The sequence below is a fragment of the Nannobrachium achirus genome, assembly GCF_963921795.1.
Source record: "Nannobrachium achirus genome assembly, chromosome: 9".
NCBI lineage: Eukaryota > Metazoa > Chordata > Actinopteri > Myctophiformes > Myctophidae > Nannobrachium > Nannobrachium achirus.
The window spans coordinates 25,213,555-25,232,164 of record NC_137818.1 but is presented as its reverse complement, the minus strand read 5'-3'; the positions used below and the strand labels follow the sequence as shown (position 1 = coordinate 25,232,164).

Genomic DNA, 18,610 nt, shown 5'->3' with positions numbered 1-18,610 from the left:
GGGGGAGGGCAAAATTGGTGAAAAGATTGGGTATTGTTTTAAAAATATTCCTAAAAAAAATGCTAAAAGAGGTGGGAACTTCTCCTTTGGTCCACCCATTCCTGGGACATGTGGGGATGGTCCAGTGAATGCACAGTCAACTGCCAATTGTGGGAGTATGGGAAGAACCGATGATTTCTCTAAACCTCCGAATATTTTTAGGGTGCGTTCGGAAACCCGCACCGGGTGTGTGCTCAGTGTAGTGAGTGCAGTAGGCGTGACGTTGGAGAGTGCGTTCAGTGTGGCTTATTTACGAACGACCAGTTTTAACAGGCAGCTGTGAGCTTTGTGCTTTTTCACTCTGACTGAACTCTGAAGGTAAACTTTCTGAAAAGCAGCAGTTGCTGCTGAGTATGCTAACGTAACGTTGCTATTAGGAGATGTAGGTCTAATTCACAACATTGGCATACCTACTGTTAATTTACATGTTGTTGATGTGTGTGAAACTATCAAGCCCAAACGACCAATTAAGCTGCAAGTGCAGTATTTTGCGGTTATTTCCTCCATTGTTCACAGCTGAGAAGCATTCGAGACACGGCCATGAAAACCAACCAATCAGAACACCGCACCACACCACCACACCGCCAAACACCATCTTCCGAATAGGGTTGGTGAGTGCGTGCACTCAACACACCAGTGCGCCGCGCACTGGATTTCCGAACGACAACGCACCAAGTGCACCGAATAAACGAACAACAACATGGCACACCAGTGCGTTGAGTGCGCATTTCCGAACGCACCCTTAGCCTCTGTCACTAACGCTGGGTGAAATTCACCTGGACACCTGCCTGTAGAAAGAAAAAAAAAACAGGGATGGGGGCACACTAACACTGTCCCTTCCCGTCAACTTGGGCAGAACTAATATTTGGTGGTCTGTGTTTCCGCTGGACGTTTATAATGGACGTACCTGACCTCATGTTTTTACACCAACAAAAAAGTGCTGTTGTTTACAGTCATTTTATGTGTCTAACGTGGTTAATAATTTTGTCTTTGGATGTACATGACTCGAACATTACGGAAATATGAACGAAACCCGGGTCTTTTAGGATTACGGACATTAGCGTGATTGATAACTGAAGATTATTTGCTAACTATTAGCCATTCAAAATGCTACTGCAGCTGTGCCTGCACTGTGTAAACTGCAAAAGTGTGACGTAAATCGCATCACAGGACTTCCGTGCATATTTTTGGATAAGAATAGTTTACAGGTTACATAGTGTAGCTTTAATACTATTGCTTTCCAAATAGTAGGCCTACATCAGGTGTGAGTCTTCTTGTGTGTCTCTGAAATGCCGCCAAAGTTATGCTTAAATGTTTACCCTGGTGATGTAACTGGGGTACAATCCCTGAATGTGAAAACGGCAACCCTTACTTCCTGGTTTTTGGCCAATACCCTGAGTGGCTGTGACGTTGGCCTTGTTTGTTGTGTTTACAGCAAAATAGTGATCTTGACTTAATAAAACATGAATAAGGTTGATGTAATGGCAGCCATAGACCATATGGGCATGCCAGGCTTGTCCACAAAATCTATTATTATTTCAGAAACACAAAGAATGGACAGAATAGAAACTGTCCCTGTCAACATGGGTTGTATCATAAATATTGTTTTTAAAGACGCCAGACGTTAAGATAATTATCAACAATGAACTGGAATGAACATCAGTAGTATGAGTATCTAGTCCAGTTGTTCTTGACCAGTTCTCAACTGGGACGTGTGGCCCCACTGCCCAGTATATTAAATAACATGTTACACTTCTAGTGAAGTTGTCTGTGAGTGATCCTGTCAGAATATACTGTAGTGACCCACATTTGTGTAGTGATCCAGTCCTGTGGGTCTACACTGTCTATAACTACCCACTAATTAATTGCAAGAGTTTATTTCCTAACTCTACATATCCATTTGGGAAACATAATTATCCAATATAGATCTATTCTAAAATGTACTGTGGAGGATCCAAAGTGTGAAATGCTATAATTAATAGGGTCTCACTAATCATGCTCGTTTATAACCATAAAAAAGTGGAATTGTTTGATTCATTGTGCAATAGTACACTACTTGACAGTCATCACTGTCAGAGGACCATCACTGATATTAAACTGATAGTGAGACAGTTGAGTATCAACATTAGGCCATCCATAGAAAGTATAGGAATTTTAGTTGGTTACAAGTGATCCTTCTGTGCTTGTTGTGGCATTGTTTGTCGTTTAAACATCTCCCCTAAATACACAAAATCACAAATAACAGATTGCTAGGTCCAAAGTTGAATGACAAAGTTAAAACTGTCAAATTATATAACAGAAAGCTTAACTTTTAAGGCAGACATCTTTGTTTTTTGTTTTCAGGCGAGTTTTGTCCTTCTGCTTTCCTAAAGTCATCACAACTTCCTGCCAAGCATAAATACTGGCATGTCATTCAATAGGCCAGGTCTCAGGCATTTCTCTAATCAAATATTATGATTTTCAGAAAGTACATTGTGACTTCTTGGGCATGATAACCCAGGGCAATATGAGGGCACTGCAGTATTGTCCATAATAGAAGACAGTGAGTAAAGTTTAACTATCATTACTCTTTCCTAAAGGCAAACGGTGTCTCTCATTTACACACACTACACACACACACACAATGTGAGAGAGAACACACCCACATACCCAACGGAACCACATGTTGAGTCTTATAGACATTTAATGTTTAATTAATGTTTAATGGGTTAAGACTAGAGAAAGAGGGGGGAGAGAGAGAGAGAGTTGTGTGTGTGTGAGAGAGAGAAAGGTGTGTGTGTGTGTGTGTGTGTGTGTGTGTGTGTGTGTGTGTGTGTGTGTGTGTGTGTGTGTAATAAAAGCATGTGGAAAGGAAACACATTATACAAATGAAAATTACGCAACGTTATTTCTATTTAGACGGAATTTGCCATGTCTTCTAGCATGTTTTGGTGTGCACCACTGTGCAGCTGACTGTCAGTTCACAGCGACATGTCAGAAATCGGGATAGTGCCACCTTGTAGCCCTTAGCATTGGCAAATGGCAATGTTCAAATGTTGCACGTAACAACATCACTGAACTGAATGTAGTGCAGGCAGGAGAACGGAGCTGTGGTGGTGTGGAGAGTGAGAGAGAGGCCTTGCCTGCACACACAAAAAAAGAAAAAGAGAGAAAAAACTCTTAACTTACCTAAAAGTAGTAGCCTGTGCGTTGCTCTGTATATCTGTTTGTCTTTTTGGAGTTGCTTCTCTATCTTTTTGTTTGCTTCTCTCTGTGCTTTCTCCTCATTTCTCTGGTCTTCGGTCTTACTGTTGCCCAAACAACCCATCTTCCCGCAAGAAAAAAAGGGGTCCAGGGGAGGGGGGGGACGTGGAAAAAAATAAATAAATAAACAAAACTATTCTAGATCCCTCGTTTGGCCCGCGAATTCGGGAGCAACATCAACGACATCTACACGGTTTGACGTTTGTCGTTTGATCGAATTGTTGTCCGTTCTGCAAGACTATCTCCGCGTTATGAATTATGTGAACATAACGCGTATTTTCAGCAGATCTTGCTGTCAGAAAAAAAGGGCAGGATACTGTTGATGACGACACCGAGGCCGCCTTCTCAGTTTGCTGAATTTCTGTTCGGCTTTTTCCTTCTTCCCATGCAGTAATTTTGATATAGATACGATTTGTAATCAACAATTTAACGACTAAGAGAGGATTTTACCTCTTTGGCTTCCAATTGGAGGGAGCATAAACAGCCTATTTTGCATCTCCAGTGCGCGGCCCGGGGTCTTGCGTCTCACTGTTGCCCGTGACAGGGACCCAAACTCGGCATGTCAGAAAAACTCGCCTGTACAATGGCACGGGTCTTTTTGGCACGTTTTGTAACAAGCATTTCCACAATAATACTTCTATTTTCTACGTATTTCCCTGAAGTCTGTCTTTGTTCGCGCAAAGACGTGCAGTAGAAGGAAAAGTGTTTGCACTTAAACCAACTACATGTGTAATATTTTCATCGCTTCCGTCTTCATTCAACTCCTTTTTTCTATACATCAAACAACCCAAAGATCCCTAATCTGCCTATGGTTTTAGTAGGGTTCCCAAAATAACTCAGTTTTCCGATTTTCCTCCTTATTTGTGATGGCTGTTCCTGGCTTTTTCCCCCTCTTCCAAAAGGCCTTCTCTGCCCTCGCTTTTGTTGCTGAATGTGTATCCTCTCTTCACATCACCGATAGTCCCCCGACTCCCCCACTCATTGCTGGGTCGGTTCCGATCCTTCTAAACACGACAGCGATGTGAAAAATCCTTCGAATTTCCCCACGTTTCTTGCCAGTAAAGCCCCGCTATCAGGCTCAGTCAGTTTTATATTCCTTTTGAATCCGAATGGCAGCAGCAGGCAGGCAGGCTGTGACTACATGTGCATTTTACATTCACAAATAGGACACAGGTTGTAACAGCACATTCCACCGCGAAGGCCGCTTCCTCCCGGGATGGTGGTCGTGAAAGAAGGTTCAAGATAGGAATCATCAATTCTTCAAGGTATTATTTTCCCCCTTTTCTTTTTCTCTCCGGGAATAGTATATTGAGACAGACAGCGTTGAAGAGACGGGGTGGGGCATAGCATAGCCTACAACGCTCATGGGAAGGACCGAGAGAGCGAGAGAGAGAGAGAGCGTTTCATCACATGATTACACAGAACGTCAGCATGGCCATATTTTGCGGAGAAAACGGCGCCCTCTTCAAAGAAAACGACAGATTGGGGACCCCTTGACTCGAGTTCAGTGGTGGAAAAAGTACTCAAAGTATCAAATGTACTTGAGTAAAGAAGTAGGCCTACAAAAGTAGGCTATTGGTAATGAATGGTATCACAATGTCACGTAGCCTACTACCAAAAGTAGAAAGTACTCAGCTACTCACCAGTAAGACACCCTAAGGGCGAGAAGCACATGGGCGTGTGCCGTGCATGCATCCGCCTGGGTGACAGCAGACTGCTGGGTGAGCACTGGCGCTTTGGCATGGAATCAACTTTCCCTCTGCGTCCTAAAATAAATATTAGCACTTTGGCTACAGTGTACATGTGCAGCCGCTTTTTTGTCTTTTAAATACTATTTTGACCTCTGTGAAGTTGGCACCCCATATGATATAAAAATGGTGTAATTCTTTAGTGCTGAATTTGTGCTGAATTTTGCCGTAAAATTAATAATTTGTGCTGCTATCATTATTGAGATACACAACACCACTGTTCTGCTGCTATCTTCTACAATGAAATACTGCTGCTCTACACCGCCCTCTGTAGGGAAATCACTATACTGCTGCTAAATCTGCTAATTCATAACCATATAAATATTTATATATATACATATATATATAAAAGCATAATTGATGATTTCAATAGCACAAATTAGAGCACATCCAGCACTAAAGATTGAGACCATTTTTTCCCGATTTGGAGCCAAAAGATTGGGGGTGCAAGCCTCAGTAAAACTAGACCAGGTCAACCTGGTTGTGCCAGACCCCCTGTCTGTCATCATCATTTATGACATCATGCCTTTTGTAGGCATGTCATCATCATGTCATCATCATATATACCCTTTATATAGAAAAGGGACAGACCGACATTTGCTTATGTAGGCCTACCCATTTCATGGGTCTGGCAACTATAACTTAGAATATCTCAATAATTATGGCAGCACAAATTATAAAATGTATGGCACAATTCAGCACAAATACAGCACTAAAGAATGACACAATTTTTATATGTTTTCAACATATGGCACCCCATCCAAATTCACGGAGGTCTATTAATGGGATCAACATTGACCAAAAGAATGCACAGAACTGGTTGGTTGTTTAAGTTAACCAAAATGTGTCCATATTTTCCCAAATATGGAACTGACGTCATCATAGATGTTTGGTGTCATAGACCACATGAGACTGACACAATATGTCCATATGGACAACAGAATTTCCCCCTTGGGATAATAAATCTATCTATCTATCTATATATGGGCATTCCCAGATATGAGCTTAATATTGATAACATCAGGGATCTCATGGGCATAAAAGGGACAAGGACGTCACGTAATTCATTTGCAAGTGTGGCTTGCGTTGTGGTTGGTTGTTTAAGTTGGACAAAATGTGGCCATATTTTCACGAATATCGATGAGCTGGGATGAGGTGTCACGCACTGTGACGTGACGCACATGGGCTTAATATTGATGACATCAGGGATCTCCATATATGGACATAAAAGGGACAAGGATGGAATTTGCAAAGTGAGTGGCAAAATGAGTTTAACGTTGTTTAACGTAATTTAATGCAATCAGACTTTTCTGTTTGGATGAATGGGCTGTCAAGGCCATAAAGTCGTTTTTTGCCACTCAGAAGTGGTTCCCGCACAACTTCCGGGAATGATGATGATGTCACGAGCATACCCTCTATTCTATGATTCAAATAGTCCTTTGTTATACTTTGTTAAGTAGGCTATAAGCACTCTTTCTTAAAAAATCACACCCGTGTGAAGTGGAGCTGTGTGTGTGTGTGTGTGTGTGTGTGTGTGTGTGTGTGTGTGTGTGTGTGTGTGTGTGTGTGTGTGTGGATCATGTGTACCGATTTTTGTGACATTTGAAGAAAATATGTAGGAAAAGGAGCAAAAAGTGTGTTTTGGAGAAAATTCAAGATGGCGGAAAATCTATCATGGCGCAAATGGGCGTGGCCTATATGGGGAGATGCGTCATGACCCAAGGAATCCAGGGAAAAAATATTTTTAATTTTCCGACCTACGGTTCAAGAGTTACAGGCCAAAACGTAAAGTGGGGTGTTATGGCGCCACCATGCGGCCAAATGACACAATTTTTTTTAATTTAATCCTTGAAATCATTATGAACCTCCTCTCCAAGTCTTGAAACTCTAGCCCCTATGGTTTGCGAGAGACAAATAATTGAATGTGAGTTTTTGCGATTCCCATTATAAGTCAATGGGGAAAATTAATTCACTAATAAATTAATATCAATTAAACTATTGAACCTTTCTCTTAGCAAGTTACTAGCCCACGATTCCCGAGTAAGCCGGTCGATTTGACATATGGCGCGAGTGTGTGGTGGCAAAACTGTGGGACTAGTAGCGTGCCGAAGTTTAGGAAGTTCAGGCTACATACAGACACACAGACAGACACAGACACACAGACAGACCCACACGGCCACGTATAGGGAGCCTGTGCTTCACACAGCTCCAAAAATATAAGTTGGTTATACGAATACCAGAACGACAATAATAGGTTTTAGTCTAGAGCTTCTTCTACAAATGTTCTACTAATATGGGGTCATATATTCCATGGAGGTTCTGTTCTCTACTTTATACAATCAATTGTTATTACCATTGGACTGTATAAAAAATACACACACAAGATAAGGCCTACCTCTTTTGCTGTGGGATCTGTCAGACAGTAGAGGGCAGCAATCTCATAGTTGTGAACTGCAGGCTTGTAAGTATTTGGCATAACTGCACTTAAAATACAAGACCCATGCTCACTCGGTTACAAGTAACAAGCACAGCCCACTGCACGTTAATACATTATGAGTTATGACAGAATTGGTGAACATGGTTGAACTTGTAGACATGTTTGTACTGAATTGAGTAGAGCAGAGTGTCTTCCTGACTCCCACCCATTGCATGCTGGAAGAGGCTCATCTATGCTCCAGCGGTCCAGCAAGAACTTACTGTATAATATACAATTAATTAATTTGAACTCCTTCCCTCCCTCTGCCACTGAGGCTGAAGATGGCATAACTACATGCCTCTCACAGTGGATGTCTTCCCAGTTCCCACCAGCTCAACCTTAACACAGACAAGACTGAGCTAAGCTTCTCTTCTTCCCAGGTAAGTCCTGCCCCCAGCAGGATCTAACCATTTACATTTCCTGGTGGTTTCCGTTCCACCTGCCAAGTATCTGCTGGGTGCTGTCCAAGACGGAAATAGCAAGACTCGCCATCTCCGGTTTACTTCCTGTCTCTGTGTGAAGTGGGCGGACGCCTTTTTATGGTCACTGAACTAAATATTGGGCCCGACAAGTTCCACAATATTCAGAAGTTCAGTGGAATGCATTGGAGTCAATGGAACTGGGCCCTTTGTGAAGTGGGCCCGGCCTGCAGGAGAACTGGGCTTTTTTTGTGAAGCATTACGTTTAATTAATTATCTCTGATGTAAAAATATTGCTACATTTAAATGTTATCCAATCTGTATGGTACTGTATGGTTTAGTAAACCCATAGTCTGGAAAATATGTAAATCTTGTACAAATAAAAGCAGGAACTATAAACCTTTCAAGATGTAAAATGGTGTCCTGAGAACCCTATGACGTTATACATAGATCTATCTTCTTCATTTGAGTAATACATTTAACTTAGAAATGCAAAGAAAATGGATAATACCACCACCACCCCAACACAATGCCAGCTTCATCCTCCAATCTGTTTATTAGATTTTATTATGAGATATCTTGTGTGCAAGCCAAGATAGACACGCCTGAGGGTGGTGCTAGAGGAAAGAACATGGTGAGCTATATTTTTGTCCATGCCTTACCCATTATCCCTAAACTTCTTTGCCTTTTTTACTATTTTGACACAAAACATTTTAAAACACTTCAAATAGCCGATCTACTAGCTCACAACGTGTCGATGTAGATCGGCTAGTTAAACTATTTTAAAATGTTTTTCAAAATAGTACAAAAAAAGTTTAGGGATAAGGGGGTAAGGCACAGACCAAAATAGGGCCCGGTGCCACTCAAATAGGAATCTTCTTCCAGGAATTGTGAATGCAGTCAGAACATTTCATGGCAATCTGCTCAGTAGATTTTGAGATTGTGTGAGAAAAGGTCATTCAAAGTGTAAAAAAGAGCTGTTGTATATATGCTTGCAGCATGTGGTAGCCTATTTGTTGCAAATGTCTTATCTGTCTCAAAAAGTATCCTCTGAGATTGGTGAGACACTCTCTTTTAGGGGTAATTAAAGGTGTAATCTGTATTCTTACATAGACATTTACTGTTGAGCTATACCATTATTGGCCTTCAGTTACTGCCCCATGGCAAAGCAAACTGTTATGAGTCCCACCTGACCCATAGGGCCTATTATTTAGTGTGGTCTGCCCTGCATAAACACACACACACACACACACACACACACACACACACACACACACACACACACACACACGCAAATTGCTGTGTCCCCTATATACTGTATATATACTCCTTTACAGTATGTAAAATGCGCTTGCAGCGTTTTCTAACTGCACTGTCAATGAAATATCATCTGCCTACTCAGCACTCATCATAATCAATTTAGACTTTCTTCTGAGGAGTAATTGAGTGGGTGTTTCCTCTACTCTCTCTCTCTCTCTCTCTCTCTCTCTCTCTCTCTCTCTCTCTCTCTCTCTCTCTCTCTCTCTCTCTCTCATTGACACAGGGGTTATCCAGCCACAGAGGTGTTTTTGTCCATAATAATCCATGCAAAGAGTCTTCTATTAACTTTGCTTGGTGTATTTAACATGATTAGGAACTACTGTATGGTTTGTTGCTCAGTTAGGGGTTGTAGGAGTTCAATAACTGTCTGCTCTTTTGAATGGTTCAGAAATGTTATTAATGGGACACCCGCTGGCCTACCGGTCCAGGCGCATACCACAGGCTCTGATGCCTGACACTGTGTTATTCAATATTTGGCTATACATTGAGTTGTTCAAGGAGTAGCCATGAACTTTTATGTATTTATTCTCATTCTATTACCACAACCAATTATAGCAGGTTGTTATGTAAGTGATAATGTCTGGCTGAGCGCTCATTATCAATTAATAAAAGCCTGATAACCCCGATAACGACCGCTCAGGCAGACATTATCCTGCTTATTACACGGCTACTCAATAAAATGTATAATTTGACCCAGCGCAACATGGTCACCTTGGAAAACAAGGAAGTGTTGGTCAAATAGAATCCATGTTCTGCTACTGCATCATCTATTTCTTGCTACAAATATTTTTAAAAACATCTTTGAGAGCAACATTTAAATGACACTGTGTGTTTGTTTACATGGCTGTCATGTTGGATACAGCATAAAATTCACGCAGTGCAGCAGGTGCTCTGAACCATTGATTAGGTATCGGTCCGTTATAGAGCGGAGCGGTCATTATACAGAATTATTACACAGCTTGGTTGAATGCTTGATTCTGATTGGTGAATCGCTGAAATCAGCGGTCTGTTATTTCTTGATAATAGACCGCTCCGTTCTATAGCAAACCGATGCCTAATCAACGGCTCAGAGCACCTGCTGCACTCAGGCTGCACTGTGTGAATCGAGTGCCGTATCCAGCATGAGAGCCTTGTAAAAAACACATAGTGTCATTTACAACTAAACGTTGCTCTCAGGAATGTTTAAAAAAAACTATTTGAAGCGAGAAATAGACGATGCACAGAAAATGGATTCTATTTGACACATTCCTTGTTTTCCAATTTACTATCAGAACCGTCACAGCTTGTCCGTGTCTGTCTGGATTGTATCCCAGTCAGATGATGCTTTTTGCCCTTAGGCGTCTTACTGGTATGTTATGTGAAATGGCACATCATGTCCCCGTATGGACGTGTATGCTTTTTTATGGTCTATGGGTTTGCTGCTCTGACATCACGCTGACATCACTGTGATGTCAGGGGAACCACAATCACAGAATCCATTTTATGCCCATACATGTAGATCCCTGATGTATGGGGATCCCTGTTTGTAGAACCAGCCACAAAGATATGGGCTGCCTTAGCCATCTGTGTTGGCCATGTATGGATTCTGTTAGTGTGATATGTGACCGATGTGGCCTCCATATATGGGCATTCCCATATGAGGTCAGTTGGCCAAGACATGGCCCGACCTCCTTGTCGCCCTTAGGTGTCCTGAATCATCATACAACAAGAAACCCTGACTTTCATTGCATGTTCTACCCTGTTAACATGATAGTGTTATTGTAGCTGTCATTGGCTATAGACAGCGGTAGGATCAACAATGAGAGAATGACGTTTGTTATTCATTCATCCAACAGCCCATTCGTGCTTACGCAATCAACAGGTTAAAACTCATTTAGGCTTATAATCTTGCCAGGCAAATGTTTTTGGTTGAGAATCTGTATTTTCAGTACTGCTGTCAGTGTATATCTTCACTAGCTAGATTGGTTACTTGGTCAGAATATAGCATAACATAATATGTTAAAAACTTAATTTTGGACTTAAGAAGTTTGAAGGTTATTAGACTAGAATATCTCAACTTTATTCATCACTACTGTCTATTACCGTCTGCTGCAATCCCCAGCCCACAAACACTGGGCTGAGGATTGCAATAATGACATATAATGTAAGATACGACCAGGATGGATGGCCGAAGGGCAAACGACCAAAGGCCGGAGACTTTCACCCCTGTCCGAGTGTCCGTCCATCCCATGAAAGGGACATATGATACATTTTGGATTAATCTCCACCAAATTAGGAACACATATATTGGGAGTCATGTGAGTGGGACAGAGAGAGGAAGAGAGAAGCAGTTTGACATAACTGCATCAGACAGTCTAAGTAAGAATTAATTGGATGTGCCTCCTGGTACTTGATCATGCTGTGAAGGTCATTATTGCAATATATGCACTCTGTGGGTGCACACCTTTGTCGTTGCCACTCTTCAAATAACCCGTAATGTAAAAGTTGAGGTGAGTCAGTGTCCGGAGCTGTCCGGAGCTGAACTCGCAAACTGCTGGACCGATCAGCAGAAAAGTGTTGTGCACACTGCCAGTAGGCCACAGAGGTATACCTCCACTAATCTGCACCAGGATGTAATCAAATGTGGAGTCATACACCATAGATAAGTCATAGATGACTGACATCACAGGCTGGCCACGTGAAATCCGAGATACACATTGGAATATTGCCGTTCCCATGTGGATCCTAAGATTTTGTTTCTGCAGAAGTGAATCAAAACGAAAAGCTTGAATTAATTTGAGATGTAAAATACCACTTAAATACATTATACTGCCTTGATAAAATATTTGTGTAGTGATAAAATATTATTTGTTTTCTTAATGCACATCCTCTATCAGCTAGTAGGCCCAACAACAAAAAGAAATAAATTAAAGATCTTTTTATCTTTATTATATGATGAAATATTCAATGGCATATTTTTCTTTAAAAAGGGTCATGTTATATTTTTTTCTGCTTGTAGGTTCATTCTGTATTGATCACTCCTCTATAGTCACACCAGCTCTTAATGGCTTCACAGACAGCCATGAATATTAGATACACTTTTCCCTTCGCCCCAAATGTGATGAGCCAGCCCGACCTGGCTGGAAGCAGACAAACACTGGGCCGGGGATTGCAATAATGAGATATAATGTAAGATATGACCAGATAGAAAGAAATGTGATATGACATTGATGTGTCACAATTCACAAATATACCTTTACATGTCCGCACACACATGCACATGCATACAATCATAACAAAATATGCCCAAAGATATTTATTTATTCATCTATTAATGTGAACGCTATCAAAACTGACATAAGATGTTTTAAAGAGAATATAAACCGTCGCTCTTGTCAGAACCTTCTATTATCTAAATTTGTTTTTTTTATTTTTCCAGCCATGTAAAGTCATAAAGATGCCTAGATAGTCTCCTGAGGAAGATTAGAATCGATATCAGCATAGTAACAGTGGTCCTGGAATACAACCCATTATGCCAGAGAGAGAGAGAGAGAGAGAGAGAGAGAGAGAGAGAGAGAGAAGAGAGAGAAGAGGAGACAGGAGAGCGGAGAGAGAAGGTGAGGGAGGGAGTGACAGAGGCTGGAGGAAAGGACATCAGCATCACATGTTTTTGTTTTGTGCACAGAACCAAGACAGTAAAGACTCTTCTCTACTATTCACTTGGCTGTTCATCTGTCAAAGACGTTTACTTTTTACATTTTCTTTAGTTAATCGAGATAGTCTGAGAGTGTTTGGCTCTCTCTATCTGCATGCACGAGGATGCTACTGAGTCCGACTGCTCAGACTTCTCTCTGAGCAATGTGTGAGCAGGTTGTAGTTCTAGTCGCCCACCAGAGCACTACTACATATACCGCTATCTGTTGTAGCACAAATTCTTCCGGGCTCCCAGAGACGGACAGTGTGTATTTGGAGGAGGTGTCTTTTTGACAGAGAAGGAGCCATGGCTGGGGAGATCGTACTGGGGATGCTCTATAACTTACTACTACCTGTGCTGCTACTCGCTGGTGAGTTGGCTTGTCCACTTTAATACTGCGATGAGTACTATTATTAATGACTATACTGCGTGTGCAATGAGGTTTGTTTTGGTGTTCTTCTGTGGAGGTGAAAGGAATTCTTAATTAATACTTGTCTTCCTGGCTGATGCATGCAGTCTCTAATCAGCATCTTAATCAGACTTTGTGTGATGATAATTCAGCAAATTAATTTGAGATTTTCCAAAAGGTCGAACATATCTTTATGTAATTCTTTCTCTGTTTCTTCCATATTTTTGCTTTTTAAACTAGCTTGGAACCCGCACAATTCTCATTGTGTGGGCTGTGAGGACTCAACTAACTAAAGGACACAACTGATTTTGTGTAATAGACAGAAAGGGAGAAATTGAAAGGGATACCTTTTTAGTTCTGTGGGGGAAATTTAGTTTCAGCTTCATCCAGCTGGGGTTTAAGTGTCTTGTGGGGTTTAAGTGTCTTGCTCAGTGACACTTCAACACAAAGCCAGGGCAGGAACCGGGGACCCAGAAGGCCTCCCTACCCATTCAACTACGGCTGTATGGTGTATTTATTGTGTCTATATAGAGCATTGTGTTCAGTTATAGTTGTGTTGGAACAGTGAAGCTTAGCATTCAGAAGTACTGGACGCTAAGCTTAATTTGTTGGATATGTTGTTGATAATATGATTATAATATAAAGCTTAAATGAAGGGCAAAGTTGAACCAGATTTGTATTATAAACCATTGCTCTGCTTGCACACTAACTCATGCAAATCCAGCCTACATTGTACTAAATGGATTACTGCCGATTACTTGCTAAAACGCATTTCTATATTTTCTCTCTCGCTGTCAGTGCTTCTAGACCACACACGATAATTCTAGGGATACTATACTGTCTGGTTAGTGTGACTGTGATTCTACACTCTGTATACTGGTAGTGTAAGAAATTATTGAAAACGATAATACTAGTTGTGCGCGACATACTGTAACATCAGCAAAATTCCTGAAATGCCAATTAACTGATCTACCAGTGGATCCCAGGAATGTTGAGATATACTTTACATCTGGGTTTCTATTGTTGATGGATGCAAGTGTAAGGCTGGGTGATAGGTAAACGTTCCTGGGATAAATGTTAGCACACTTGTGTTGATGTTGGGGGAAATTAACAAATCCATCCATTAATGTACATCTCATCTCCTGTCCTATATTATCTAATATAAAAAATCTAACACATTACATAAATCATTGACAGCCATACGTATATGGTATGTCAGCATATCAGTCAGTATCATATACCTCAATCTAATGCACTAAATAATTGAGAAAGATTAAAAAGTCATCACTTTATTGACAACAGAGCTCATGGACCACAGTTAAGACTCTCACACCACTGCTGCTACAGACTCCACCTTTCACACAGATCGCTCCGTTTTTTTTCCCTACAATGTGAGCTGAATAACCTGAACTTACTGTATTTGCACGATATATATATATATATATATATATATATATATATATATATATATATATATTCACAAAAATTCAAGGTTTGGATGCCTTGATTCTAGGCTTAAAATAATTTATATACATATTTTTGTATATATCTGTGGCAAAAATGAACGGCCGATAGAGTTATAATTATTACTGATGATGTGATTTATTATTTGATTTATATAAGAACAAAATACACATTATACTATATCAGAATTGAAATATTGTTGCATTTCCTGTTATTCTATATTTAACGTTTTATTAGACTTTGAAATACAGTACATTTACACATTTTCAGCTTCTATGAAACAACTGCTTTCAGTTAAATATTTTATTCAGGACTCACGGTTTAGGATGTAAAAACTGGTAATCTGGTAATCAGTCTGTGGGTCTGTATTTGCCTACAGTATGTGTTTGAGGGGGTATGTGTATTTGAGTTCATGTATGTGTGTCAGTGTGTGTGATGCTGTAGGTGCTTTTCCCATGAACAGCATTTGCTACACCGGAGCAGGAAAGTGCCTGTATGAAGAAGACAAGTAATTTTCTTTATTCTTTCTCTTTTACGTCTACACAGTAAAACCCAGAGTGTTAATTTAACTCTGAGAGTTAGCCTAAATTATCAAATAAGTCAACACAGTATTTTACCATGCTTTAATGGAACATATAAATAACTTGAAGTTGGGGGCATGCATGGCCCTACCAAGTTTGTATGTATTTACTGGGCCTACTCCAGTAGGTTACTGGTCGTGTGCAGATACTATAGCATGTCATAGTTTAGTTGAGATTGGAAGCATCATCACCGGCTACTTTGGTTTACATCCTAGTGCATCTTATTCTGAATACTGTAAAAAACATTTCATTCACGACGACTACCAAAATTGGGACCATTTTAGACCTTTTCACCATACACCACCTTAAAACTAGCCTAGTAAACGACCAACTTACAAATGAAATGGTTTCCGGAAGAGGGCGGTTTACGAGGCTACCTTAAAACAGATCTCAGTTGAATTGAGTACCCGATAAATGGGATGGTAGCTTTGTCCAGGCATAGATACACAACGTCCCAATTTCATTTCCAGCCTGTAAAGCTGGCCCCACATGAATGCTTTTTCAATACTACACCTGTCGCACCAGTGATATGCCCATATTTGGAGATCCACCTGTCTTCCCATTAGCCAATTTCAATATAGGAAAAGGATCAACCCCGCAAAAAACCTTTTCTGTGATGAGGAAAAATCCTCTCTTCAGGGTTCCTCATTGTCTGTCAAATAGGAGCAGGATATAGTATAGGCAAAGAAATGACTGATGATTGATGAAAAATCATACACTCTCTGGCCATTTCTCAAATCTATCCTGATATTAACCCTGTATGCGACAGGGTTAATATATTGGTCCAATATTTTTTAAACATTATCAGGGGTATTTCAGTTGCATCAGCAGGACTCTGTGGGGTAGTACCGGATACAGTGGTCCGACTCCTGCCAAAACTTAAAGCTGACCTTGCTGCCTTCTTGACATGTCATCCTCTCCTCCATCCCGTTCTGATCTCTGATCCAAGCCTGATCCAAGCATATAGGCTTGGATCAGAGATATTCTTCATTCAGTGAATTAAAAAATATCAAATACACACTGGGTTGATGGTAAAAAAAAAAAGTCAATTCATGGCAACCCCTCTTCGACTATTAGGCTACCTGCTACGTATTTACTTACCGGTATTTGTTGTTCTGTAGTAGCTGTAGTTTTTTTCATCAGTATGTACCGGTAACTGCTGTGATCTACATTTTGTTTACATGTCACTATGTTTGTATGTTTTGAGAAACTATTGTTTAACATAGGAAAAGCACCAATAAAAAGAGTTTTGAAAGAAAAAGGAAAAGAAGGAAACCCTATACTTAGTTGACCGTGGTCACCCAGGGCTCTATAGTCTGCTCTTTTTTGTAAAGTAGTCAGATAAACTATGAGATGCACAGTCTAAAGGCCCATTCCCACTGGGCCAGTTAACAGATAAAAAAATCTTTTTCTCCAGATATTTTTCCATTCAAAGTGGATGGTAGATACAGATAAAAAAAAAGATTTGCCACAGATAAAAGTATCTGTGGCAAATATCTGTGGTAGATATTTTTTTTATCTGTATCTACCATCCACTTTGAATGGAAAAATATCTGGAGAAAGAGATTCTTTTATCTGTTATCTGGCCCAGTGGGAATGGGCCTTTACTGTCATATTTGTGTGTTCTAAGATGAGTCTTAGATACTGTACTGTAGTCTGGACTAAAACCTGTACGTAGGCTGGCAGATACAAAAAATACAAAGCAAGCGACACAGCATATCTGTCACTATGTAGCTTTGTATCCTGCTTGTGCTGCTCAATACACTCCTTGGTGTCATCAAGTGTGCAACCAAATGTGCAGCTAACGTTAATCTTTTGTAGCTTAGTAGTTGTTTTGTAGCAGCTACAAACATCTAATGTATCTTTGTATCTTCATGTCGCTGGCTTACATTAAAAATGAATGGTAGCCTGTTACCTCTGGTCCAGAGTGTCAGTTGCACTGACGCTCTGACAGGCGGCTGGCTAAAAGACTAGACCAGGATTTCTCTACCCCTACGAGGGCTCAACTTCAGTCAAAATAAACGAAATTACTTCGCCCCCCATCTAACCAAAGGTAGTTTTGCGTAGTTGAAAGTATTTTCTCCGCGGTGGGAAACCACTCAGCACCCCACCCACTCTGTAAAATACATTATTACAGGTTGGATAGGTTTTATTTCATGACAAAAATAATGTATTTTACAGAGTGGGTGGGGTGCTGAGAGGTTTCCCACTGCAGAGAATAGACTTTCAACAACACAAAACTACCTTGAGTAGCGAAGTATAGTTTCGTTTATTTTGACCGAAGTCGAGCCCTCATAGGGGTAGAGAAATCCTTGTCTAGTCTTTTAGCCAGCCACCTGACGCTCGGACCAGAGCTAGGTAGCCTGTAGCTTTGGGTGAAACACTGATGGCAACATACGTTTTTTTCAGAAAATTGTTATGATTTTAAGACATTTGTAGAATGTGCCTATCAGTGGTTAAGGACCCCCAAAATGTGTTTTTGGCCGTGGACCCCCATCTCAAAATATTTTGTTCCACGGATGGACCCCTATTGCAAACTGTTTTGTTCCAGGGACCCCCAGAAGCACATATTTGATTTTAGTCTAATCTGCATCTAGCTTAAGGCCACAGACCCGTTGGGAAACAAGTCTGGGGCGACTTTGAAAGAGGGCGACTTTTCTGGTATTCGTAGCTTTGTATCTGCCAGTGTGAACGCAGCATTATTATATACCGATAAATATGAACTTGTTAATTCCATTGTGTCAAGCCGGAACACAATCGAATTTCCCCTTGGGATAATAAAGGTATCTATCTATAATCTTTCACCCATCCCACCCATCCGACCACTTAACACGGCAGCCGAAATTCTGCCGTGTTAAGTGGTAAGATGAGTTAGCTGCCAAGTGCGCCAACACTTTCTAGATTTTCAAGTGGGCCTTGATCCAGAAAAAGTTGGGAACCACTTCTTCATGCTTAACGGACAACGGCCTACTCAGGAAAGATGCAAGTCTGGAACGATGCAAGTTGGGAATGCATGCCCCACCCGCTTATGCAATACCCGTACCTGTTGTACCCGTCTGTCTGTGTCCCTTTTATGCCTATATATGGAGATCTTATTATCTGTCCATGTATACAGTACCAACTTCACACCGATAATCATACAGTCGATAATCACACAGAGTTTGAACGTTGTTATAGTTATCTTTAATACAATAAGCCAAGGGTTTTCAACAGGGGGTCCGGGACCCCTAGGGGGTCC

General features: G+C 40.8%; 2 protein-coding genes across 2 annotated transcripts in view; one reads left to right on the top strand and one right to left on the bottom strand.

Moving 5' to 3' along the window:
* The window catches only part of LOC308291949 (guanine nucleotide-binding protein G(s) subunit alpha), a 36,716-nt gene extending 32,126 nt beyond the window's left edge, over positions 1 to 4,590 (bottom strand). Inside the window, exon 1 of the mRNA XM_080734109.1 lies at positions 3,208 to 4,590. Coding sequence (XP_080590235.1) covers positions 3,208 to 3,346 — 139 coding nt within the window. The 5' untranslated portion in view covers positions 3,347 to 4,590. The remainder of the gene's footprint in view (positions 1 to 3,207) is intronic.
* Positions 4,591 to 13,224: 8,634 nt separating this feature from the next.
* LOC308290733 (piezo-type mechanosensitive ion channel component 2) overlaps positions 13,225 to 18,610 on the top strand; it is a gene marked incomplete at both ends in the record, with an annotated part of 47,095 nt that continues 41,709 nt past the window's right edge. The window contains one exon of the mRNA XM_080732642.1: positions 13,225 to 13,288. Within this exon, the coding sequence (XP_080588768.1) occupies positions 13,225 to 13,288 (64 nt within the window). The remainder of the gene's footprint in view (positions 13,289 to 18,610) is intronic.